Genomic DNA, 22,213 nt, shown 5'->3' on the forward strand with positions numbered 1-22,213 from the left:
ATACAGATGGCCAACCAGTGCCAAACATCATGTGCCAATTTATGTACGCCGATGACACTGCAGTTGCAGCCCAAGGTGACAACTTTATGGATGTAGAGGAGAAATTAATCAGTACCTTGGAAGCTCTCTCCGAGTATTTATTATGAGGCAAACCACCTAAGGCTGAACGCTTCCAAGATGTAGGTCTGTGCATTCCATTTAAAGAACAGCGAGGCAAATTGTGAATTAAATGTAATATGGGGAGGTGAATGTCTTGAGCATTGTAAAATGCCCAAATATCTTGGTGTCACGTTGGATCGCACACTGACCTATAAGCAACATTGTAATGCCTCAAGGGAAAAAGTCTCAACTAGAAACATCATCATCAGGAAACTAACCAGCAAATCCTGGGGTGCAAACCCAAAAGTCCTGAGAACTTCGGCTCTTGCGCTCAGTGTGTCAGCCGTGGAATACGCTGCTCCAGTATGGTCTGCATCAACACATGCGAGAAAAGTTGATGTCGTGGTGAATGAAATGGCATGGATTGTTACCGGATGCTTGAGGCCAACCCCAGTGCACAAGATGTACTTAATCATGGGGATCGCACTGCCCAACATACGACGTGACATCGCTGCCGAAGCCGAAAAAACCAAGCAAGAGAAGGACATGCATCATCCTTTGAATGGACACCAGCCTGCTGACTAATGGCTTTGTTCGAGGGAGAGTTTCCTGTCTCTTACCCGAGCCCTGGAAGGGTCGGCTGCAGAGAATCATTTGAAAAGGTGGGAAATCGACCTGAGAAACCCCCATAAAGATGTAAAAGGAGAACTGGCACCTGGTGGAGACCTACCATACACAGTCTGGAGAACCCTAAACCGTATGAGGGTAGAAGTGCGAAAGTGCAAGACAAACCTGCAGCAATGGGGTTTCCTAAAAGAGAATGAGAACACACTGTCTGTGTGGTTCTGTCCAGGATCCTCAACACCTGCTTATCTGTCCATATTTAGATCAGTCCTGCACAATGAATGACTTATGGTAGGCAAATGACAAGGCCATATTGGCTGCTGATTTTTGGAAGTCTGAAGTCTAGTTCCAGACACAGAAAGTAAGTAAGTAGAAGGGAGATAAAGGCTTTCTACACTTACAGTGAAAATGTGCTTAATTCATTTAGACAAAAAATTGCAGGCAACTGTTATACTTTGTGATCTGTCAAAGGCGTTTAACTGTTTAAATCACAATATCCTTTTAAGTAAATTAGAATATTATAGAGTAACAGGAAATGCTGCAAAATGGTTCAAATCTTATATCTCTGGCAGGAAACAAAGAGTGTTATTAGGAAAGAGACATGTATTAAGCTATCAGGCATCATCCAACTGGGAACTAATTACACGTGGGTTACCACAAAGTTCCATTTTAGGGCCCTCACCTTTTCTTGTGTATATCAATGACCTTTCATCAGTAACATTACCAGATGCCAAGTTCGTTTTTTTGCCGATTATACAAACATTGCAATAAATGGCAAATCAAGTGCAGTCTTAGAAAGATCAGCTAATAAAATATCTGTGGACATTAATCACTGGTTCCTAGCCAATCCTTTGTCACTAAACTTTTAAAAATCACACTACATGCAGTTCAGAACTTGTAACAGGTGTCCCACGAGTATATGCCTAACATACAATGACAAGCAGATAGAAGAAGTGGACCGTGTTAAATTCTTGGGATTACAGCTTGATAATAGCCACAGAACTGCTGAAGTGTCTTAGCAAATCTCTATTTGCAATGCGAATTGTGTCAGACATAGGGGATATAAAAATGAAAAAGCTGGCATATTTATGATTACTTTCATTCCATAATATCATAGGGGATTATTTTCTGGGGTAATTCATCAAGCCAAGCTAAAGTTTTCTGGGCACAAAAACGTGCAGTAAGAGTTATATGTGGTGTGAACTCAAGAACATCCTGCAGGAGCCTGTTTAGGGAACTAGAGATAATAACTACTGCTTCACAATATATTTATTCCTTAAAGAAATTTGTTATTAAAAATATATCACTTTTTCAAACCAACAGCTCAATTCACAGAATCAACACTAGAAATAAGAATTGTCTTCACAAGGATTTAAAGTCACTTACTCTTGTACAAAAAGGTGTGCATTATTCAGAAAAACACATTTTCAATAACTTGTCAGCAGCCATAAAAAGCTTAACAAACCAGTAAAATTCAGTTTAAGAGAAGCCTAAAGGATTTATTGGTGGCCAACTCCTTCCACTCCATTGATGAATTTCTCAGTAGAACCAACTGATATATATATATATATATATATATATATATATAACTTCTGCACAATTTTCATGCAGTAATGTGTTCATTGTAAATAAGTGAGAAATAAGTATTATAGTAGTTCTATTATATGTTTATTACCTTATAAATAAATAAAAAATATTTTAAATTCAGTGCATTAGTGTTTGTAAAATGATTCTTTTGTATAGTGTTCATTTAAAAAAATGATGATCATTCCACTTGGGACATGTAGAATGGTACATTAGCTTATTTATTTGAGTTGTAAATACACTCCTGGAAATTGAAATAAGAACACCGTGAATTCATTGTCCCAGGAAGGGGAAACTTTATTGACACATTCCTGGGGTCAGATACATCACATGATCACACTGACAGAACCACAGGCAACAGAGCATGCACAATGTCGGCACTAGTACAGTGTATATCCACCTTTCACAGCAATGCAGGCTGCTATTCTCCCATGGAGACGATCGTAGAGATGCTGGATGTAGTCCTGTGGAACGGCTTGCCATGCCATTTCCACCTTGCGCCTCAGCTGGACCAGCGTTCGTGCTGGACGTGCAGACCGCGTGAGACGACGCTTCATCCAGTCCCAAACATGCTCAATGGGGGACAGATCCGGAGATCTTGCTGGCCAGGGTAGTTGACTTACACCTTCTAGAGCACGTTGAGTGGCACGGGATACATGCGGACGTGCATTGTCCTGTTGGAACAGCAAGTGCCCTTGCTGGTCTAGGAATGGTAGAACGATGGGTTCGATGATGGTTTGGATGTACCATGCACTATTCAGTGTCCCCTCGACGATCACCAGAGGTGTACAGCCAGTGTAGGAGATCGCTCCCCACACCATGATGCCGGGTGTTGGCCCTGTGTGCCTCGGTCACATGCAGTCCTGATTGTGGCGCTCACCTGCACGGCGCCAAACACGCATACGACCATCATTGGCACCAAGGCAGAAGCGACTCTCATCGCTGAAGACGACACATCTCCATTCGTCCCTCCATTCACACCTGTCGCGACACCACTGGAGGCAGGCTGCACGATGTTGGGGTGTGAGCGGAAGACGGCCTAACGGTGTGCGGGACCGTAGCCCAGCTTCATGGAGACGGTTGTGAATGGTCCTCGCCGATACCCCAGGAGCAACAGTGTCCCTAATTTGCTGGGAAGTGGCGGTGCGGTCCCCTACGGCACTGCGTAGGATCCTACGGTCTTGGCTGCGGTCCGGTCCCAGGTCGACGGGCACGTGCACCTTCCGCCGACCACTGGCGACAACATCAATGTACTGTGGAGACCTCACGTCCCACGTGTTGAGCAATTCAGCGGTACATCCACCCGGCCTCCCGCATTCCCACTATACGCCCTCGCTCAAAGTCCGTCAACTGCACATACGGTTCACGTCCATGCTGTCGCGGCATGCTACCAGTGTTAAAGACTGCGTCGGAGCTCCGTATGCCACGGCAAACTGGCTGACACTGACGGCGGCGGTGCACAAATGCTGCGCAGCTAGCGCCGTTCGACGGCCAACACCGCGGTTCCTGGTGTGTCCGCTGTGCCGTGCGTGTGATCATTGCTTGTACAGCCGTCTCGCAGTGTCCGGAGCAAGTATGGTGGGTCTGACACACCGGTGTCAATGTGTTCTTTTTTCCATTTCCAGGAGTGTATTTGTCGTGTATTATTGTTTTTCTGACATGTTCTACATCCTGGAGGACCTCCTTACTATGGATCAATTGGAATGAAACTAAATCTAATCTAATCAAATCTAGAGGGAGATCACTCTGTAGTACATCCTTTATATTATTGCACAGGTGATGAAACGGCTGGTATCGAAATAAGTGAATGGACTGGTAAAGCAAATTAAATCACTTAACAGAGGAAAGGCCACTGGACCTGATGGGACACCAATTCGATTCTATGCAGAGTATGTGGAAGAACTTGACCCTCTTCTAGTAGCAGTGTACCACGGGGCTCTAGAAGAGTGAAGCATTCCTAATGACTGAGCACAGATCATTCATGTTTATCGAATAATTATCGAACAGACACACAATACTATACACTAAGGCGACAAAAATCATGGGATAGTGGTATACACACATACAGATGGTGGTAGTATTGCATACACAAGGTATAAATGGACAGTGCATTGGCAGATTTGTCATTTGTGCTCAGGTGATTCATGTGAACAGGTTTACAATGCGATTATGCCTGCACAATGCAAATTAAAACACTTTGAATGTGGAATGATATTTGGAGCTAGATGAATGGGACATTCCATTTTGGAAATCGTTCACAAATTCAATATTCTGCAATTCACAGTGTCCAGAGTGTACCGATAATACTGAATTTCAGGCATTACCTTGCACCACAGACAACACAGGTGCCAACAGCCTTCACTTAATGACCACAAGAGTAGTGACATTTACATAGAGTTGTCAGTACTAACAGACAAGCAACAGTGTCAAATAACCACGTAAATCAATGTGGAATGTACAGCGAACATATCCGTTAGGATAATGTGGTGAAATTTGATGTTAAAGGGCGATGGAAGCAGACAACTTATACGAGTGCCTTTGTTGACAGCATGAAATTGTCTGCAGCACCTCTCCTGGGCTTGTGACTATATCAGTTGGACACTAGACAACTGGAGAACAGTGGCCAAGTCAGATGAGTCCTCATTTCAGTTGGTAAGAGCTGATGGTCGGAAGCAGACCCCATGAAGCCATGGACCCAGATAGTCAATAAAATACTGAGCAAACTTGTGGTGGATCCGTAATGGTGTGGGCTGTATTTACATGGAGTGGACTGGGTCCTCTGTTCAAACTGATCCAAACATTGACTGGAAATGGTTATATATTCAGCTACTTGGAGACCATTTGCAGCTATTCATAAATTCCATGTTCTCAAACTACAATGGAATTTTTATGGATGACAATGTGTCATGTCATTAGGCCACAATTGTTTGTGATTGGTTTGAAGAACATTCTGGTCAATTCAAGTGAATGATTCGGCCACCCAGATTATCCAACACGAATCCCATCACGCATTTATGGTACATAACCAAGAGGTCAGTTCGTGTACAAAATCCTACATCAGCAATACTTTTTCATATATTGACATCCATAGAGACAGCATGGCTCAATACTTCTGCAGAAGGCTTCCAATGACTTTTCGAGTCCATGCCATATTGAGTTGTTGCACTACACCGAGCAAAAGGAGGTCCCATACAATATTAGGAGGTATCTCAGACTTTTGTCACCTCAGTGTAGACTCATATTTCTTATGTTGGCCTGATGTAGAATTTTGGAACATGTTTTGCACTTGTGTAGTATGACATTTCTGGAGACTGAAAATCTCCCCTGCAGGAATCAACATGGGATACGACAAAAACGGTCCTGTGAAACTCCGAAAGCAATAGATACTGGCGTCCAGGTGGATGCCGTGTTCCTTGACTTCTGTAAGCCTTCTATACGTGTCCATGTCCACACTGAAGTCTACTGAAAAAAATATGAGTGTACAAAATATCAGGCCAATTGTGTGACTAGACTGAAGAGTTGCTAGCAAACAGAACACTGCATGTCATTCTGAAAGGAGAGAAGTCTTTAGAAGTAAAAGAAACTTTGGTCAAACCCTGAGGGAGTGCCACTCATTTGACAATCAGCAGCTGTATGAATTATTATTCAGAAATTATTTGTAGAATGTACATTTCATTATGTCAGCTGCAATGTGTATAGATCTATTAACCAACTGTGACATAAGCAAATTTATGCTGGACTGGGACTCAAACTTCCATTTCCTGAGCAGTCGCCTTTACCATTTGACTATCCATGCATGCTCCCCTGCCCGATCCGAATCTCAAAATGTCCTTGTCCACTTAGACCTAATTCAGGCCTGATCTCTTCCAGTATTTGACGCAATGATAATTCAAAACACCTCCATCTCATCAACACCAAAAATTGCTTCATTAAAGCCAAGCTAGCAGACAAACATATGCATTTCTCTGTTCTAATATGCTACGTCCTGTGGTCAAATCCCATGTTGCATTACCAACCAATCTTTAACAGAGACCATTCAACTGCCCACAATTTGTGTGGCATCAGCCAATTGTGCACACTGATACATCATTGCATTCACACATTTTTTTTGCTTTTGTAACCCCCAAATCCTCCAAAAATAAAATAAAAGTATACCTATTCAAAAAAAGCAGATAAAAATTCACTTGACGCCTTCCTGAGAGACAATCTCCACTCCTTCCGAATTAAAAATATAACTATAGACCAGATGTGTCTTGAATTCAAAGAAATAATATTGCCAGCAATTGAGAGACTTATACCAAATACATTAACAAACGATGGAGCTGATCCTCCTTGGTACACAAAATGGGTCAGAACACTGTTGCAGAAACAACGAAACAAACATGCCAAATTTAGCACACGCAAAATCCCCAAGATTGGAGATCTTGTACAGAAGCTCAAAATTTAGCGCAGACTTCAATGCGAGATACTTATAACAGTTTTCACAATGAAACTTTATCTCGAATCCTTGCAGAAAATCCAAAGAGATTCTGGTCGTATGTGAAGTATGTTAGCGGCAAGAAACAATCAATGCTTTCTCTGTTTGGTAGCAATGGAGATTTTATCGAAGACAGTGTTCTCAAAGCGGAGTTACTAAATACAGCCTTTCAAAATGCCTTTACATAAATGATGAAGTTAATATTCCAGAATTCAAATCAAGAACAGCTGCCAACATGAGTAACGTAGAAGTAAATATCCTCGAATTAGTGAAGCAACTTAAATCACTTAATGAAAGCAAGCCTTCTGGTCTAGACTGTATACCAATTACGTTCCTTTCAGAATATACTGATGCGTTAGCTCCATACTTAACAATCATATACAACCATTCGCTCGACGAAAGATCTGTACCCAAAGACTGGAAAGTTGCATAGGTCACACTAACATTCAAGACAGGTAGTAGGAGTAATCCACTTAATTACAGGCCCATATCGTTAACATCGATATGCAGCAGGCTTTTGGAACATATATTGTGTTTGAACATAATGAATTAACTCGAGGAAAATGGTCTATTGACATACAGTAAACTCGGGTTTAGAAAACATCGTTCTTGTGAAATACAACTAGCTCTTTATTCACATGAAGTTTTGAGTGCCATTGACAAGGGATTTCAGTTTGATTCCGTGTTTCTGGATTTCCAGGAGGCTTTTGAGACTGTACCACACAAACAGCTTGTAGTGAAATTGCGTGCTTATGGAATATCATCTCAGTTATGTCACTGGATTTGTGATTTCCCACCATAGAGGTCACAGTTCATAGTAACTGATTGAAAGTCATCGAGTAAAACAGAAGTGATTTCTGGCGTTCCCCAGGGTAATGTTATAGGCCCTTTGCTGTTCCTCATCTATATAAGAGACAATCTGAGGAGCCATCTTAGGTTGTTTGCAGATGAGGGTGTCATTTATCGACTAATAAAGGCATCATAAGATCACAACAATTTAGAAAAGATATCTGAATGGTGTGAAAATTGGCAGTTGACCCCAAATAACAAAACGAGTGAGATCATCCACATGAGTGCTAAAATGAATTTGTTTAACATCGTTTACACAATAAATCAGTCAAATCTAAAGGCCATAAATTCAACTAAATACCTAGGAATTAGAATTACGGACAACTTAATTTGGAAAGAGTGCATTGAAAATGTTGTCGGGGAAGACTAACCAAAGACTGCGTTTTATTGGTATGACACTCAGAAAATGTAACAGATCTACTAAGGAGACTGCCTACACTACACTTGTCCATGCTCTTTTAGAATACTGCTGGGCGGTGTGGGATCCTCGCCCCAGAAACAGTTCAAAGAAGGGCAGCACATTTTGTATTATAGCAGAAGTACCTGGATCATGCTATATTAGTCGGAGGCAACTTCAACCTACCTAGTATAGACTGGGATGTCTATGGATTCATTACAGGTGGTACAGACAAGCCGTCGTGTGAATTACTTTTGAACACATTATCCGAAAACTGTCTTGAGCAGCTAAATCGACAGCCAACATGTAATGGAAATATTTTAGATCTGGTAGCCACGAACAGACCAGACCTCATTGACGGTGTCAGTGTTGAGACAGGGATTAGTGATCATGAAGTTGTCATTATGACTATGATTACGAAAGTTAAAAAGTCAGTCAAGAAGGCTAGGAGAGTATTCTTACTAGAAAGAGCAGATAAGCAGTTGTTAGCATCCCACTTAATAAATGAATCGACTTCACTTACTTCCGGTATGATGGACGCGGAAGAATTATGGCAAATTTTAAACACATTGTAAATCATGCAATGGACAAGTATGTGCCAAAAAAGTGGGTTATGGACGGAAAAGATGCACCATGGTTCAACAGACCAATTCGGAGAATGCTCAGGAAGCAAAGACAGTTGTACTTGCGGTACATGAAAGATCGGGAGAATGGCGACAGGCAAAAGTTAGTAGAGATTCGTGCTACTGTAAAAAGAACGATGGGTGAAGCATACAACCACTACCACCGTCATACCTTTGGAAAATTCTGGTCTTACGTAAAATTGGTAAGCGGGTCGAAGGCCTCCATCCAGTCACTCACTGATCAGTCTGGCCTAGCAATGGAAGACAGCAAAACGAAGTTGAAATTTTAAATTTAGCATTTGAGAAATCTTGCATGCAGGAGCATCGTACAAATATACTGCCGTTTGAGTCTCGTACAGATTCCCGTATGGAGCACATAGTGATAGACATCCCTGTGGTTGTGAAGCAGCTGAATGGGTTGAAAATAAATAAATCACCATATCCTGATGGGATTCCAAATCGGTTTTACAGAGAGTACTCTACTGCATTGGCTCCTTACTTAGCTTGCATTTATTGTGAATCTGTTGCCCAACGTAAAGTCCCGAGCGACTGGAAAAAAGCGCAGTTGATGCCTGTATATAAGAAGGGTAGAAGGACAGATCCTCAAAATTACAGACCAATATCCTTAACATCGGTTTGTTGCAGGATTCTCGAACATATTCTCAGTTCAAATATACTCAATTTCCTTGAGACAGAGAAGTTGCTGTCCATGCATTAGCACGGCTTTAGAAAGCATCACTCCTGCAAAACGCATCTCGTCCTTTTTTCACATGATATCTTGCAAATCATGGATGAAGGGTATCAGACGGATGCCATATTCCTTGACTTCCGGAAAGCGTTTGACTTCGTGCCCCACTGCAGACTCCTAACTAAGGTTCGAGCATATGGCATTGGTTCCCAAATATGTGAGTGGCTCGAAGACTTCTTAAGTAATAGAACCAAGTACGTTGTCCTCAATGGTGAGTGTTCATCGGAGGTGAGAGTATCATCTGGAGTGCCCCAGGGAAATGTGGTAGGTCCGCTGTTGTTTTCTATCTACGTAAATGATCTTTTGGATAGGGTGGATAGCAATGTGTGGCTGTTTGCTGATGATGCTGTGGTGTACGGGAAGGTGTCGTTGTTGAGTGACCATAGGAGGATACAAGATGACTCGGAAAGGATTTGTGATTGGTGTAAAGAATGGCAGCTAATTCTAAATATAGATAAATATAAATTAATGCACATGAATAGGAAAAAGAATCCTGTAATGTTTGAATACTCCATTAGCAGTGTAGCGCTTGACACATTCACATCGATTAAATATTTGGTCGTAACATTGCAGAGCGATATGAAGTGGGACAAGCATGTAATAGCAGTTGTGGGGAAGGCGGATAGTCGTCTTCAGTTCATTGGTAGAATTTTGGGAAGATGTGGTTCATCTATAAAGGAGACTGCTTGTAAAACACTAATACGACCTATTATTCAGTACTGATCGAGCGTTTGGGATCCCTATCAGGTTGGATTGAGGGAGGACGTAGAAGCAGTTCAGTTGGAACAAAATACTAAGCAGTAAAGACTCCATTTTAAGATACTGTGAATATAATTTGGTTTGCTTTTTCCTGCATGGCTTCAGTGATTTCTAGTAAGGGTCAACCACTCCTGTCTACATTTCAAATGGAAATGCTCTCTTATATCAATCTGAAAAACAATTATTCAGATTTACCAAATCATACCTGTGTAGCCGAACTTAGGAGTGCCTCAGCTAACTTCTTATTGCCACCACTGCCACCAGCTGCAACCATTCGAGCAGTTTTTGATGCACGGCTTGAAAAATTTTGCAGTTGTTTAGCCTTCTCTGCAAAGTTGTATTCAGCACCTGGAGTATCTGTAATACCATGATGCATAATTTAGTATGTAAATATACATGAGTTAAAGACTAATGAAACAGCACAGAAACAAAGTGTCATACTTCCTCAACATGTTTACAACACCTGAATTTGTTATTACACATATTTCTCATTTTCTGGCAAAATCTTCTACATTTTCAATTTGCTGAACACCACTTACACAGTGCTTGAATTCTGGGTAAGGTGGGGCAGTGCAGTCCTCACAACCACTAGTGCACCACATGGAATACTTCTTCATTATATCAAAACTTCACAATGCCAACTGCTTCTCCAAGTGGTCCAAAAACATGGGGAATATGTCTGGTGAGAATTATGTATGAGCAAGCATTGCTTCCTTCCCAGCACGCTACACAATCGAGGTAGAAAGGAGAGTGTCTGCAAAGTTCAGCAAGTAGGAGAGTGGGGGGATGGAAGAATTAAAGCTATTAGGGTGGCTCATGAGCTCTGCCCAGATAACTCAGAGTGTTTAATAAGTCATGGCTGCAAAATACTAACATGAATTATTTACAGAAGAATGGCCGAGGGAGGGGGGGAGGGGGGGGGGGGGGGAGTGGAGACTTGTAGAATTTGACCAAGGAGAAGATCAGTTTGGGTTCCAGAGAAGTGTTGGCACACATGAGTCCATATTGAATCCATGCCTTGTCTTAGAAGATGGGTTAAAGAAAGGCAAATCTATGTTTACAGCATTTTTAGGCTTGGAGAACATTTCTGATAATGATGACTAAAATTCTGAGGATAGCAAGGAGAAAATACTGGGAGCAGAACATTATCTACAATTGTACAAACACCAAATTGCAGTTACAGAGAGTTGACAGGCACGAAAGGGAAGCAGTGGTTGACCACGGGGTGACGGCAGCATTGCAGTCTCTTCCCAGTGTTATTTAATCTGTACTTCGGAGCAAGCAATTTATGACATCAAAGAGAAAATAGTTCAGTGGAAAGTAGCAAAAATCTTGAAGCTAGCTAATGACATTGTAACTGTGTCACAGATGGAAAAGGACTTTAAAGAGCAGTATCTTGATAGGTGATTATAAGACGATTATCAACAAAAGTAACACACTATCGTCAAATCAAATCGAGTGATGCTGAGAGAATTGGGTTATTATTCGAGAGACTAAAGTAATTAGATGAGTTTTGCTATTTGTGCAGTAAAAAACTGACAACAACCAAGGTAGAGTGGATATAAAATGTAGACTAGCAATAGCAAGAAAAGCATTTCTGAAAAGGAGGAATTTGTTAACATCTAACATAAATTAAAACTATATGTTTTCTGAAGGTGCCTGTCTAGTGTGTAGCCCTGAACAGAAGTTAAATGTGGAGGACAGGCAATTCAGACAAGTAGAGAACTGAAGCTTTTGAAATGTGGTGCTACAAATGAATGCTGAAGATTAGATGGGTAGATCAAATAACTGAGGAGTTAAAGAAATGAATTGGGGAGAAAAGAAACCTATGGCACAAACTGACTAAAAGACAAAAAGAAGGGATCTTCCGATAGGATAGTACACATCCTGAGGCATCAAGCAATACTCAATTTGGTAACTGTCAGGTATGGGGTTGTAGAGAAAGACCAAAGCTTTATCACAATAATTAGGTTCAAATGAATATATGTTCTAATAGTTATGCAGAGATGAAGAGGCTTGTTTGGTATAGATTAGTATGGAGAGCTATATCACCTAGGAGGAGGAGGAGGAGGACAATGACATTCTCAGTGGTGGTACAAAAAAAGAACAAGAGATAAGACCACATGTCTACCACAAAGATATCAGCAAACAATGGGAAGTCCAGGGTAGAATAACAAGTATTATGAAAAGCACAGATCAATATTCACCATAGTGAGGAGGTGATGTCACACACAGGCACAATGAAAAGACATGCACTTAAGGTTTCATCCGAAAGGCCTTCTTCTGAACTAGAAAATACACACACAGTCACACAAGGAGAATGCACATATACAAGACTGATGTTTCTGGCTGCTAAAGCCAGAGACTGAAGTCCAGCCTCAGAGGCCAAAGACAGTGGTCAGGCTTAAATGTATAGCAGTCTTCCCATTGTGCCTGTCTGTGACTTAATGTCTCCTCTATATAGTGATCAGCCCTCTATTCTTTTCATAATATTGACAAGGATACTAGCAAGTAAGAAGTATGTAATGAAAATAAGACAAGTGAGAAACAAATACAGCCAAAATGACTTCCACTTATCTCACGGAGATTCAAAGTTATGAGATTACAATAACATACATATTACCAGGCAGCATTGTGAGAATCTCTGAATGCCTCAAAGATATTATACACACGTCACTTGTCTCCATCCGAAGTTCTGAACATTAATGTATCCAAGCGTCACATATTACGGAGAATTTTCTATCAGGAGTAGAATGGAATAACTGTACTGCACTAAGGATTGTTAACTGCAGCATTTATGATTAATTTTAGAAAGCCAGAATAAACTAAAATTGTATATTTATCATATGTTACTCATGCTCTTTCAACTAGAAGCAGTACAGGAGTGTAGTCGTGATTACAATAAAATGAAGTATTTGTTTTAACAGTGATTTTCTTTTTGCCCAACGAGCTGCATTCACTCAAAAAAAAAGCAGGATGTAACATGATAATTAGCATCAAACATTAGATAATCTCTTACACACCATGAATTTTAGCCAGTGAACATCATTTTATTTTCCTTTTACATCCAGATTTCATAGATAGCTAGTGGCACACAGAACAGCCCACTAGCAGCAAAAGTTGTGGCAAGAACAGCGTTTCTGGACCTCAGCAGATGAGATTGTAGCAGTAGCCATGTAGTGAATGTTTAATGCTGAGCAGAGTGTTGTGATGCAGACTACAGGAGATTCAGGGCAGCAACTACAGTAGATTCAGGGCAGCAGCATCTTCCAATGCTACATATAGCAGCAGTGGACATAAAGACTTTGAAAGTTGAGTACATTTGCACATGTGGAGTATTTATTGTAGTGTGCTGCAAAGTTTCTGTGTTCACTGCAATAATGGAGAACCATAATAACTTACAAGCAATGATGCGAGTGACATGGGGTCAAAGATCATAATATCAGTATTATACAGATTCAAATACAACAAAGGAAATTATAAATGTTCCTGACAACTGCAGAGAAGTGTTAATGGAACTGAACACAGCAGGCAAGTGCAAGGTGAGTAATTATGAACCTAATCAAAACAGATGGACAAAGAGTTAAAAATAGCATGAGCAAAATGAGAAACAGTATTTACTATGTGGAGAATAATTTGAAAAAGATGCCGGCCAATATGGAACCCAAGCAAAAATCAGAAATAGAGAAAAGTGCACAGGGATGTGTTTGATAGAATAAGATATAAGGGGAGAAATTGTTAATCTGGGTGAAAAATGCACAGCTGAAAATTCCATATGGAACGAAGACTGAAAACAGAATTAGAAAGGAGACACATGGTGATATCAGAAACTGTTAATGGGGTAGGAATCACTGTGAATAAATTACAGGTTGTCAATACTGTAATGTAAAAAAAGATAAGAAATGCTGAGTCAAAGATTGCAGAAAGGAAACAGTGAAATGTTGGCAACATTGTAAATATGCTGCCAATAACTTGGTTCAATAATAATGATGGCAAGCATCACGCTGTTGATTTTATAGCATATTTTATAGACAGCCTTGTGAATGGCATGTGTGACATGCAAGAGATTTAAGTATACAAAAGGGGCATTGAAGGAGAAACCCTGTCACAGGCAAATTCATAATAGGGACAATTATCTTACATACAAAGATTCTGAGACAGGATTTCTGAATAAATATAGGGAAGACATAAAACAATTTATAAATATAAATGATTTTCTAAATGGGAGAAGATACAGATATGAAAAGAAAATGAGATGTTTTATGAGGAAAATTGAAAAGTTGGATGATTTGGACAAGCTAATAGTGCTATTAATTGTTACTTCTACTTTGAAGAGAAAAATCACCCAGGATTTCTTAAATACTCCAGGAGTTAATGTAGATTTATTCAACTGATTATGTAGGGAAGATGGACAGTACTTCACCATTCAGAAATAGCAGGCAATATGTCCACATTGACAGAAATCATGATGGACAAAATGGGACAGAAATTTCAACACAGGTTTCAGGAATGATGGCATGATAAATTAAGGACCTAATAATAGAAGAGATTACAACAGTCACATTACGATCACATCAACAGATCAACTGGCAGATCAGATAGACCTCAAAATGAAGGAAACTAGTAGGTACCACCCCCCTCCCAGCTGAGGTCTAAGGTAGGATTTTATCACTGAGCCTGGGAAAAGACCAGGAGAGACATGCTGATTAAGGAACCCATGCACAAGCAAGTCAATTCATTTCATACACAGAACATTTTGGGTAAAGGTCGATCTTGGAGAGATTTATCTTAAACTGTTGCACAGACAAGGAAAATAGGAAGAAAATTCAGGGAAAATACTGTAAATGAGAACATGAGTGAATTACTTCAATAGGCTGCAGCAAGTGATAGAATGGATGTTGAGAATTTTAATATGCAGGATATTTGTTTCAATAATTTTGTGTTTGCACTGGGGTTGTATGTGTGTGCTGATGGTGGTATGCAATAAGAGTAAGACACTGTACATGAACTTGTCGGTAATGATATTGGTGTATGATTGCATGTTGAAAAGTAATGCCTCAAAGTTTTTTTTCTTTTCTCAATATTGGTTAAGGTTTTACATGTTGTGTATATTACTCAGCCAACAGTCCCACTTCACTGACCTAAGTTGCAACCCTCTGCTGCTAGACGATTCTGAATTGTAGTGTGTAACATGGTGGTGTGCACAAGAAATGGAGTGCTGCAATCAAGTTTCTAACCACAGGAAATGTGTCTCCAATTGAAATCCTTGGAAGAATGAAAGCTATGTATGGTGATGACTGTAAAGAGATTGGTAATGTGCGACTTTGGGTTGTTCATGCTTGTAATAAAGCAACCAGTGGGCTAACCTCAACATGCGTGTCAGAGCTCAGAATGGAAATAGCATATGGCAACTGTTGAAATTCATTGGAACTGAGTTGATGAATTCATCAGAGAAAAACATCCGATACAACCCCCCCCCCCCCACACACACACACCTCTCAGGTAAGTGTGCCATATTACAAAGAGTGTGATCAGGCTGTCATTGAAGAACTACACTACAGAAAACTGTGTGCACAGTGGGTATCTCAAGTGTTCACTCCTGACGTGGAACAGTGGAGGCTGGACATCTGTGAACAATTTCTTTCACATTTTCAATGCAACAGTGATGGATTCCTTATCAGCACTGTGACAGGTGATGAAACTGGGTTAATAATTCTGACCCCAAAAACAAGACAACATCAATGGTGTTCTGCAAAAAGACTCGCCAACACCAAAAGTGTTCAAGACCATGCAATCAGCAGGCAAAGTCATGTTCACAGTGTTCAAGGATTTACATGGAGAGGTACATTTGGAATTCATATCTAAAAGCACCACCATAAACTCTGCAAGGTACAATGAGATCCCCAGGAAACTGAAAGCACAAATTTGGAGAGTTTGTACACACACTGACCACCCTCTTCTTCAGCACAACACTGTCAGGTGACACACGAGTGCTGTGACATCTGCAACAGTCCGATACCTTGGGTTCTCTGTCATCGATCATCCTCCATACAGTCCTGACTTTCCCCCAGTCAATTTTCATCTGTTTCCGAAACTTAAAAAACACTTTTGAGGACTTCACTTAGATAGTGATGAGGCAGTGCAAGCAGAAGAGAGGTTGTTGCTCTTTCAACAAAGTCAAACAGCTTGCAATGGTGGTATCAACAGAACTGGTCTCTCACTGGGTGATATGTGTTCATCGTCAGGGTGACTATGTTTTAAAATAAGTATGCAGACATGCAAAAAAGAAGGTGTAGAATGTTATTAACATTTGTTTTATTTAAAAAGCTTTAAGAGTTTTCACATAAAAAATTCAGAGGCTTTACTTTTCAGCACACCCTCACAGATAGAGACGTCAAGATGGTGTATATTTTGTGTGTCAATGTTGATTGTCTTGATGAAATTGCTGATTGTAAATGTGCTATTTCAAGTGTCATTGAAGCTCATGTACCTTGGTGCGAAGGATCAGTTTCAAGTACTTGCTGATGCTATGAACAATGAACCTTGTGCCTAGAAAATGGCTAGTGTTATTGGACTACTGTTCATTACAGAGAGGTGGAAGTGAATAGTGTAATCTAATGGATGAAAATACTGATCATGTAAACGATATTATAAGAGATTTTCATGAAGTCACTGTTAGGACTAATGCTCCCGATTATGGTTTTGATGTAAATGTTACTATTACAGGTGCAGGTACCTAGTATATTATTTATGTGATTGGTGAAGCAGCAAGTACAGGCACTCATTAAATTTGTTATGAAGAGGTGGCAGAAGCAGATTTGCAATGCAAAGGTGGTAACAAGATATAGTAAAAGCTGTCAACATGGTGGGATTTCATTTTCCTGTGTACCATGGCCAAGGATAGATGCATATAGTGGAGAATTTGCAAATGTAGTCAGCAGTTTAAAGGAACAGCTACAGAAGTGGCAACAAGAGAGAGGTGATGTGGCTCAATAGTACCTGTGACATGGAAATTTGTTACTCTCCCATTTGTTTAACGTGATCTTATTCAGTCCAACTTATCACCTTGCTGGACAAGGACTTCGACCTCTCTGATGGTTACAGCCATTCCCCCGTCTGCATCAAGGCCACTAACCATTAACAGCATCTGTATCATGAGAGCTGTCACCCCTTTCACAACAAAAAATCACTCTCATATTGTCTGGACATGTGTGGATGGCACATCTGCAGTGATAAGAATTTCCTTGCCCAATATACTGAAGGTCTCGCAAAGGACTTCACAGATAGGTACTACTAAACAAATCCAGTCTACAGACAGACTCACCGTGCCATATTGTCACACACCACTAAGGATGTGTTATGTTCCCACCTCACTGCTTGCTGGAGATGTTGAAATACACCCACTGAGTCTTACTGGCCCATATAACTTGCACTATTGCTGCTCAGCCTGCTGCTCACTATGACCTATCAGCAGGCTCTTCTTACAAGCTGCGGTCATTGGTGCATGTCCTGAAACTTGAACCATAATTGGCTGCTTGAAGGTCACTCCGGCAGTGCCATGTGTTGGCTGCTTCAAGGTCACTTCAGCAGTGCCATGTGTGACTCTGATAGCTATGTTTCAGCTGCAGCGTAATTACTCCCAGTGAGCAGTGACCCTGCAGCGTAAATTTAATACAGCTCCCAATGAGCAAAGGGGGGTGACATGCCAGCAGCGAGCCTGCAGAGCAAATGTACCCCATCACCATGACGACCCCAAGAACCAACTGCAAAGGAGCACCCAATAACAACCCATACTGGAACAACCGAAACACATCTTTCACCACAGCTTTGATCATTTATCATTGTGGCTACGAATCAGGAACATCATACTCACAACCCTTCCCACCCCACCCAAATGGTATTCTGCCACCCATTAAATTTACACAATATCCTAATTCATCCTTATGCCACACCCACTCCCAACCTCTAGCTGCATGAGTCATATCCCTGTAGAAGGCCCAGGTGCAAGACCTGCATGATGCACCCATCCAGTGCTTCCTATTCCAGGCCTGTTACACAATATCCTAACCCATCAGAGGCAGGGGCATGCGTGGAAGCAGTCATGCCAAAAGCCAGCTCTGGTGCAATTGCCACACAGCATTTTATGTGGGCATGATCACCAATCATCTGTCCACTAGAATGATGGCCACCACCAAACTGTGGCCAAGAGCAAAGTTGACCATCCAGTGGCAGAACATGCTACTGAGTAAAATGTGCTTGATTTAACCCCTTAACATTAAACCCCAAGTTACTTTGTTTTTATTATTTTGACACAAACTTAAAGTCCTGATAATATTCAGCAAACTTAAGGACAGGCCTTCGGAAAAATAAAATCCAGCTTATATCCATTTCAGTACTGATAGTTAAATGTTTGGCCACTAAAGAGCATCTGGTACTACTTTTGTAGCCTGGCTGTTGCATTTTGGTCGAGGTTGTGGCCACTATATATCATCTTTATTGTGTGCTGCTTTTGATACCCCAAAACAGAACTCCTGCTTTCAGATTCCCTCCAGTATTGTTGTTTAGGCAATGCTTTCAAAAAAGAGTGGATGTAGTGATCCTGAGTTTGACACTGAATTTAGCAGTTCAGAAAAAGAAAAAGAATGTGATATTAATTCATTAGAGACTGAAAGTGATGACAGTTAATCAGTTGTGTGATAAGGCCTTTGCAGACAAAGATTTATTCAACATGGAGGCTGCTGATCACAACAGAGGCTTTAAGTAGGGGCGCCTATTGTGTTTTTAAAGTGAAGGCATTGTAACTGGGTAGTCGATGGATGTCTCTGTTGGCACGCTAGACAGAAAAACGAAATGGCCAGTAGTCTTAGTATTCTACAGTTTCCCCTTCCAACAACTACAGCAAGGCCACTATACTATTGTCTTATTGTATGATAACATATCATGCTGAGTCCAGCTCTGGCAAAGTTAAAGAATTAAAGCAGCTGATTTAAGCCTATCCACTGGTTTTAGAGATGGTTACACAGCTCCACAACTTGCCTCAACTCTAAAGCAAGACTTCAACATACTAGTGCATTGTGTCGGTGTATTCTTGATGAGGATGGATAACTGCTGAAGAGAAAACTTGCAACGACTGGATAGTGGCAAATGTAGTGTGTCTCTAAAGGTATATGCTTAGTATTACTTTGGCTCTCTTTGCTTTGGTATCATGTTCAAGTATAACTGGGGAGGTGCTATGCCCTTAATGTCCAATTTATGAAGCCACTGTGTTTTTAAGTAAATGGTAGTTCTTTTCTGACTAACTGACTGACATAAATCCTTTCCTGATGAATGCACTTGATGTCCCTTATACACATGTATAACAGAGAGCACAAATGATGTGCTTGTGTTTGCAATGATCAATAAGCAGATAGGTGCTGCAGAGCTCAGGTCCTCAAGTCAGTGGGGTGATACACAATATTAAGAAATAATGCATTAACGAGAGGCTTCATTTGCACTCCATCTGAGCAGCAGCAGATAGGTGGAGCAAGTGTCTTCCTCATTCAGCCTATCTCACAGCTATGGCACACACTGGTGAGCCTGATATAGTAAAAATGTATTTTTTTTTCAATGTAATGTAATGTAGTTGCAGTAGCAGATGCACGCAATACTGTTGTAAATGTTAGTACCAACTGTGTTGAATCAGTATATAATGTCATTGTTGAAAACAGTAATAAGGGAGATGATAGTTGTGTTGAAATGCATACACCACATTCTGCTGACAAGATAAATGTTGTTGATGGTAAGGAAAATGAAAAGTTTGTTTTGAAGCACAAATGGCTGCAGATGAATATTGGGAGCTTTAATCAAGATGACTACTCTGAAGTGTTTCTTTAGGTCTCAGGGGATGTTATTAGTTAATCTGTGCCCACATAATTTCTTTAATTTGTTTTATGTGTTTACTGTCATGCTGTGAAGAAAGTATGGATGCTGAAGTGGGGATATCTTATGTGTAATTTTGGAAGGGAACAGATTTCTATCATTTTAAGAGGGCAATGTTTCAACATTTTATCTTGCATGTGTCAAATGTACTTTTGAAGTGAATTTTACAACATAGATTTTAATTTGTGTGTGGTTAATATACACCAGTCTGAAGGAAAGTTGTGCCATTTGACAGTTTATACATGGGAAACAGTTGAGAGGAGAAAAAGAGATATTTGTGTGATATATGAGGAAGTGAGGGAATTTTTGGTTTTATTTGTGATGAGATGTCTGTTGTAACATAACATTTGGGAGTTGTACGGCACTTTTCATTAGAGGTTCAGAACTAAATCCCATACCAAATGCTGGTTTGTGAATTGCATAAGTTTGTCTTGTTTTGATTGCTGACTGTTGTCACAGTAAATTTTTCTTTTTGAATAATATAGCTTGTCTAGCATTTATGGGTCTCTCCAAGTATCTGTATAAACTGGGATAGATGAATGGGCACAGACTTATAATGATGCTCTGCTTATGTTTGTTGTACAGTTACATTTTGCTCACCAAAGCAGAAGGATACACTTGAAGTTTCTGTGAAGTTGAGCAGTGAGCATAGGGCTGCACACAGTGAGTGACTAAGATTGATCAAACCTGAAGAATCAGGGAGTGTTGAATAGTATGTACTGTGAATAGCAAAACTGAAAGCAGAGTACACAAAAAGTATAACATGCTACAGTGGTGCAAAGTGTATATATTTGTGGTTCTAAAGGAACAAAAATTTTTATTCACAAAATTTTATAAATTGGCACAACTGTGACATAAAATTTATTTTTTCCCCAAATTCTCTGAGAGAGAAGCCATTCATTTAAAATTTTTCAAAATCTCAAACTGGGTGCAAGTAAAATATGCATTCATGCACAGGGATTAATTAGCACATTTTGGAAATTAATTTAAGTCCCTTTCACGTATTTAACATTTAGTTTAAGATTTTTCTGTACATATATGAAATTAAGAGTTTGTTATGTTTGTCTTACATGATGATGTCTTATATATTATTTATTTCTCATTTACTCTTCATCAAATGTCTGAGTGAAGCAAAAACAAAGACTCCGTAGAAATTACACAATTGATTTTTGTGCGAATTTTCATAGCCAAGTGAAGCCTGGGAAATGGTCAAATGGGGGTATCAAACTGATCAGTGTCAGGTGTAGTATTCCAGCAACAAAAAGGTTTACTTACTCGAAAGAAATCAGGACAATTAAGAAAAATTTAATTAGTTATTTCAGGGAAAATGGAAATATTTCACAGACAGCTGCTGATAGCTATCTAAATGCAGTGTCAAAAATATCAAATCACAACATAAATTGAAATTTGTCTGCTTCCCATTTATCTATATACTCTTAGTAACAACACAATACTGAGTGATACTGAAATATATTCTATTTCATGCTTTCTGAACAAAGCTCCGAGAAAAGGTCAAATGTTTTGTGAAATGATTTGTCTAAAGTAAGAAATAATACAGACTAATGAAACCTCTGACACATCTTTGAATGATGCTCAAAAATGAACTGCCAATTGATAATTTAAAGTTCAATGTTCAACTTACAATTTTAGAATTTTAAAGAGTACTTGAGGATTCTTGTCTGGTAGAATTTCACTCAGAGATCTCCTTACACCACTAGCATATGAACATCTCAGCTGATGTATGATCTTGTGCATCATGCAAAGGCATGTCAAATGCTTCTCTAATCTGTAACTTTCTTACTTTTAGACAAATAATTTCAGAAAAATTTGGTAATTTTTTCAATATTTTTTAATTATACTGGAATTTTCACTGGGAACACAAATTTTCATTCTCAAGTGGTTGTTTGAAGTTAGTGTTGCTTTTGCATTGGAAGTAAATTTCCAAGCTGTTCTTTAAATTCTGACTGAATACGGAGATACTTTTAGTTCTCATTTGTGATTTGGGCAATATCTCTGCAGAGGAATTATGATGCTATTGTAATGTAAATAAATGGCATTAACAACAGCATTAACAAATGCTGTTTTCTTCTTTGCAAAAGTCAACTTCCTTTGTGATTTGGACACACAACACAACC

General features: G+C 39.9%; 1 protein-coding gene across 2 annotated transcripts in view; it reads right to left on the reverse strand.

The window, feature by feature from the left end:
- Positions 1-22,213, reverse strand: part of LOC126299339 (vinculin) — a gene marked incomplete in the record, with an annotated part of 267,846 nt that overhangs the window by 120,826 nt on the left and 124,807 nt on the right. For both annotated transcript variants that reach the window (XM_049991172.1, XM_049991173.1), the window contains 1 exon segment: positions 10,366-10,517. In XM_049991172.1, coding sequence (XP_049847129.1) covers positions 10,366-10,517 — 152 coding nt within the window.

Source organism: Schistocerca gregaria, chromosome X (genome assembly GCF_023897955.1).
Source record: "Schistocerca gregaria isolate iqSchGreg1 chromosome X, iqSchGreg1.2, whole genome shotgun sequence".
In the NCBI taxonomy this organism is placed as follows: domain Eukaryota; kingdom Metazoa; phylum Arthropoda; class Insecta; order Orthoptera; family Acrididae; genus Schistocerca; species Schistocerca gregaria.